At 33.1% G+C, this 5,303-nt stretch overlaps 2 protein-coding genes across 2 annotated transcripts; both read right to left on the bottom strand.

Annotated features, from left to right (window-relative positions):
- Window positions 1–2,511: 2,511 nt before the first annotated feature.
- On the bottom strand, window positions 2,512–3,579 carry LOC100241325 (cytosolic sulfotransferase 8). Its single transcript, XM_019224113.2, is given in 3 exon segments — window positions 2,512–3,108; window positions 3,110–3,172; window positions 3,571–3,579. Coding segments are annotated over 3 exon segments (669 nt in total).
- Window positions 3,580–3,585: 6 nt separating this feature from the next.
- Window positions 3,586–4,608, bottom strand: LOC109123634 (cytosolic sulfotransferase 8). The gene has a single exon (XM_019224000.2). The coding sequence runs from the start codon at window positions 4,606–4,608 to the stop codon at window positions 3,586–3,588; it is 1,023 nt and encodes a 340-aa protein (XP_019079545.1).
- Window positions 4,609–5,303: the final 695 nt, after the last annotated feature.

Raw genomic sequence — 5,303 nt, 5'->3', positions numbered from 1 at the left:
AGCTTGGATCATACCTAAGCCAGTTGTGAATTGAATGGAATCATTATAGAATAATTCTACTTTTTATTGTGTATTAATTAAATAATTAATGTCCGTATACAAAGAATCAAAAAAATAAATTTTTAAAAATCATCCCATGTGACCCATAATGCATGCTTTGTAATATTCTCTTACAGGTATCTCAAATTCCTGATTATAATATACTTTTTGTTTAAAAGGAATATTATATAAAATATTTCTTAAATTTATTTATGGTTATAATTAGATTCAAAGTTAGTGGAAATACATCAATGAATATTTTAAATTATGAGGGGAAAAAGTTATGAGAAAAAAATATGGGTTTACGAGGATTATACATGGTGAATAGAGATGTAAGGAAGAGTGAGAGACATCTAGTGGAGTAAAATGACTTATGCTTCAGGATGGAAATGCAAAGAGTAGAAAAAAGTGAGATGTTTGAGGATCCAATTATATGAATTGCTTTATTAATGTGTTCTTATTTTATATGTTTACATTAATGCTTCTATTGGCACAACAAAATGTGTGCATTCTAAAACTCCTTAATCATAGTGTCAACCATTGCTTCGGGGTGAACAAGCATAAATACGTAAGGGTTAAGATAATTATAAGATAAAACCATAGGAAAAAATCCTATGAAGAAACTAAGATAAGAATGAAAGCTTATGTACTATACAATTTTGGGCTATTAGAAATTTCAGACAAGATAGAAATATGTATAGAACTAGTTACAAGACCAGTTTTTCACCAGTAAGTCATTCTCTACCCACAAAGCAAATCCTTATATCCCAAAAAATTGGAGTTTGATGCATCTTCCAATGGCCTAAAATCAATTCTTTTTTTGCACTCGACCAGAAAGTAGACCCTTATTATAAAGTGGTATACACCTGCTCATTTCTTTATTAATGCCAATTATCATCTTGAATAGTGAAACTCTCTAATTCCTATATCGAGATTAAGGTCTATCTTAATGAAACCAAGTCATAGAGCAATTTATCTAGTGTCCACTATGCTTGCCAATAGGACCGATTAAAGCCCCATCCATGTTCCAAATGCGTTAACCCTTGACCAAATCAGGGCATGCATCAATTACATGGCCAAATCCAGGAGTCAAGCTAGTTGTGCAGCATACGTATTTATCTAGACATAATTATAAAACACATCACTTCACTAAAAAGATCTAATAAAAAAATGTTGGTTTTAGAAATCATTCTACACTACCCCCATCCAATAGTTTAAGGAGATACAACCAAAAACCCCTGTGAGGAACAAAGGTCACACCTAATAATTGAGTGCAATTTAGATCCCTATTTGTTCTAAAATTTCATTTCATAATTATTATTATTTTTAATAAAACCATTTCTAAAATATAGTTCTACTTATTAAAATGTTTTTAGAATATGATCGATCGTTGAATTAGAAAAGTTATTGATTCACAATTTAATGGTCGGACAGATGGTTGAACCGTAGTCAAATTAGTGATGTCATAAATATATAATTTATAAATTATTAGAAGTTAAAAATATAAAAATAAAAAAATTTAAACAAATTTCATCTTTTTATCATTAATATTAATAGATTAAATTATGATAAGGGTGCCATGAAGATTTATTAAAATTTTAGCATTTCTAATTTTATTAAATATGTTTAACTTATAATTATTCTTATAAAATAAGATTCTATTATTTAAAGTTAGATTTTAGTAGCTATATATTTTTTTAATTTCAAAATTATTAGTTGTTTTATCTATATTATTTTGATATTTATTATCATGAATAAAAGAATATTTAAATTTATTTTTAAGTTTTAAAATTATATGTATATTAAATGCTTTCTTGTACAAAGCTGTTGACTCTTCTCAATGGTGCTATATGATTTATTTATGAAGCTGTGGGAACATGGAGTTGGAAGTTCTCATGGAGAAGAAGAAAGAACAGAGTGCAAATTTGGATTTTTTTCATCAATTTTAATCAAGTAACTCTTTATTAAAGGGCTTTGTTCACCCCTCTGTCTAGCATATGCATATATATATATATATATATATATATATATATATATATATATTGTTTGAAGACCTTGATTTGGAGGTTGATTTGAGATTAAACTAGATATAGTTAAGCTTGTTTTGAGTAAACTGAGGAATAAAATGAGACAACTCCGTGAACTTACGATTGCTCTCACCATAAAATGGATGATCACATGGATGGTATTTGGTAAATCAACTTAATAATTTAATATGACTTAATCATCAGTGACTTAATTCAAGTTATTAAGCATTATTTTAATTTAAAAGTAATCTTAAGCGTGAATAGTGTAGCTAATAATTGGTAGGATTCATAGCTATACTAAGTACTAACTACACTATAAAAACATTAAATTGCAAGATGCAGTACTCTAAGAAAACATTTCAAATTTATTAATACAAACCATAATTGATACACCTCCATGACACCATTAATATGGTTACATTTGCAACAACTGATCATCTGCAGATCAGGAATCACTGAATGTCAAACCAGACCCTGTAAACTTTTCCTCAATGATCCTGTCAAGACTGTCAGCCATCTCAGCTGTCAAATGATTCTTCCAATCTCCAAACTCACCTTTCCTGAAGAAAGTATCATTTCTAATGCTAATATCCCTCACAGATAATGCTCCTATCTTGTTTGCCTTCAAATTGCTTAGATTCTCAAAGCTACACAGCTTTATAATTTCATGTACCAAACCTTGGGTTTCTTCCTCCGGGGAGAAGGGGCAGCCTATGAACTCTGCCAACTCTTTGACATGAAATGAGGAATCCCTCTTCAGATCTTCATATTTCATGAACAACACTCTCTTGGGCGAATCCAAACTTGCCTTCCAATAACCTAAAATATGATCCCAGAAGGGTCCATAGACACGTACCCCTTTACAGAACTGCTCAAATTCCTCTTCAATGGAAAGGGATGGGCTCTTTGCCTGAGAGAAAAAGAAAAAAGAGACAAACACATCTTTTGGATTGCGACAGATGTAGACAATTCGACACTGAGAGTCTATGACAGGTTGAGGTAAGGAAGTAAAAGGAAAGTGAGTATGGAAGAGTTGCGGAGGGGAAAGTGTCCAGGTTTGGGAAAGGGATGTTCTGGTGTAAGTAGAATTCCAAGAAGGGAACAAGCTCATGAGACCCGTGTCACACAAATTTTTTAAAATATTATTAAAATATGATAAAATTAATTGTAAATTTGTAATTGAGCTTGTTTAGGTAGATTGAAATAAAAAAAGGGGAGAAATTGAACAATCTCATGAAACACATGTTGCCCTTCTAAGGTTCGGGAATTTCTTGACAAGGATGAGTTAGTTATATTCATGAGACCAATTTAATTGGTCCATATATTTGGTGGAATTGATTTCTTAGCCAAGTATTGAATTTATATATAAATTAAGAAAGCCTTACAACTTAATGCAAATTAACTCAACACCATCATTCCATTTATTACAAGAACACAAGCACACTTAACAGAAGACAATTAGATAGTTAATAAATTAACTTAATACAAATCATATGAAGTTCACCTCCAGCATTAATAATCAGCTATCACAGGAGTCGCTGAACGTCAGACCAGAACCTTTCAACTTTTCCTCCATGATCCTGTCAATGCGATCGGCCATTTCAGCTGTCAGATGATTCTTCCAATCACCAACCTCACCTTTCCTGAAGAAAGTATCCTTTCCAGTGCTGACATTGCCCACAGATATTGCTCCGGTCTTGTTTACCTTCAAATTTCTTAGATTCTCAAAACTACACAGCTCCATAATTTCATGTATCAAACCTTGTCCTTCTTCCTCGGAAGAGAAGGGAAAGCCCATGAACTCTGCCAACCTCTTGACCTGGCACAAGGAATCCCTCTTCACGTCCTCATATTTCAAGAACAATATTCTCTGGGGTGAAGCTAAACTAGCCTTCCAATACCCTAAAACATGGTCCCAGAAGGGTCCATACACGCTAATTCCTTTGCAGAACAACTCAAATGCCTCTTCAAGGGGAACCACTATATTCCATCTCGAGAGAAAACAAAAAATAGAAACAAACACATCTTTGGGGTTGCGACAGATATAGACAATTCGACACTGAGAGTCTATGACAGGTTGGGGTAATGAAGTGAGGGCAATGTGAGTATGGTAGAGCTGAGGAGAGGAAAGTGTGTCCAGGTCTGGGAAGGGGATGTTCTGCTCTGCGTAGAATTCCAAGAAGGGAACAAGTTCATGAGGGCTAGAAGTCAGCAAAGGGTGTGCTGAGAAATCATACCTGGTTCGATTCATGATAGAAAACATGAGAGATTTCAACCATGTTGTTCCACATCTTGGAAAGGAGACCAAGAGAACATCTTCATTCCTTGCCTTGAAGCATTTTTGCATCCACATGACTCCTTCTACCGCACCCCCAGAATAGTACCAAAAGCCTTGGTACTGGTACATAAGACCCTGAATTTTCCAGCCTTTTTCAGTTGGGAGGGTGGAAATGATCTCTCTTTTGCTTCTACTTCCCTTCTGTTTCTCATCTTCATCGGTTGTTGATGACAGCACCATGGCATTCTCAAGAGAACCAGCCATGAACACAAAATCTGTAAACACTGAGCTACCGAGTTTAATGGGGATTTTTAAATTGGTGTTGCTGAGACCAATACATTGGCAATGTTGCTAAAGTTTGATTCGTATAGTCTGACCACACTTTGTGCTTTACAGGCTGGGTGTCAGTATCATTCAGACATTTTCTTTTTCAAATTCACTTTTTTCTTTCTAAAAATCGTCAATCCCTCAAATGATCATAATTCATCATCATGCACATACTTTAAAGGGAAGCTCCACCAAATCCTTTCCTGTTTGGTACTATATCATTGTCCATCATGCACAAGCTTTTACAGGTAACGACAACAGCTCCACAAGTCCCTGGTCAAATAAGAGATGGCTTACATATCCTGAAGAAAAAATAAAAATAAAAATAAGTCACTTTTAAAAGATTTAAAATTTAAGGTAATTAATAATTTTTTTTTATACCTCAGTGTTTTAAAAAAATTTAAAAACTATTATTTTTTAAAAACACCTCAAATTTATTGCAAAAAGTAATTTATTTTCAAAACAAATCCTCAAAAAACAGTAATTTATTGCAAAAATTTATGGCAAGAACTGATATGCAATTTCGAAAGACAAGGAACAAAGACAATGGTAATGATTTCAAGTTCTGGCAAAAATTGATATGTAATTGAGAAAGACAAGGAAATGAAGAAAGTGTCGATGATGTCAAGTTA

This window comes from Vitis vinifera, chromosome 13 (assembly GCF_030704535.1).
Source record: "Vitis vinifera cultivar Pinot Noir 40024 chromosome 13, ASM3070453v1".
Lineage (NCBI taxonomy): Eukaryota > Viridiplantae > Streptophyta > Magnoliopsida > Vitales > Vitaceae > Vitis > Vitis vinifera.
This window is presented reverse-complemented; position numbering and strand designations above follow the sequence as displayed.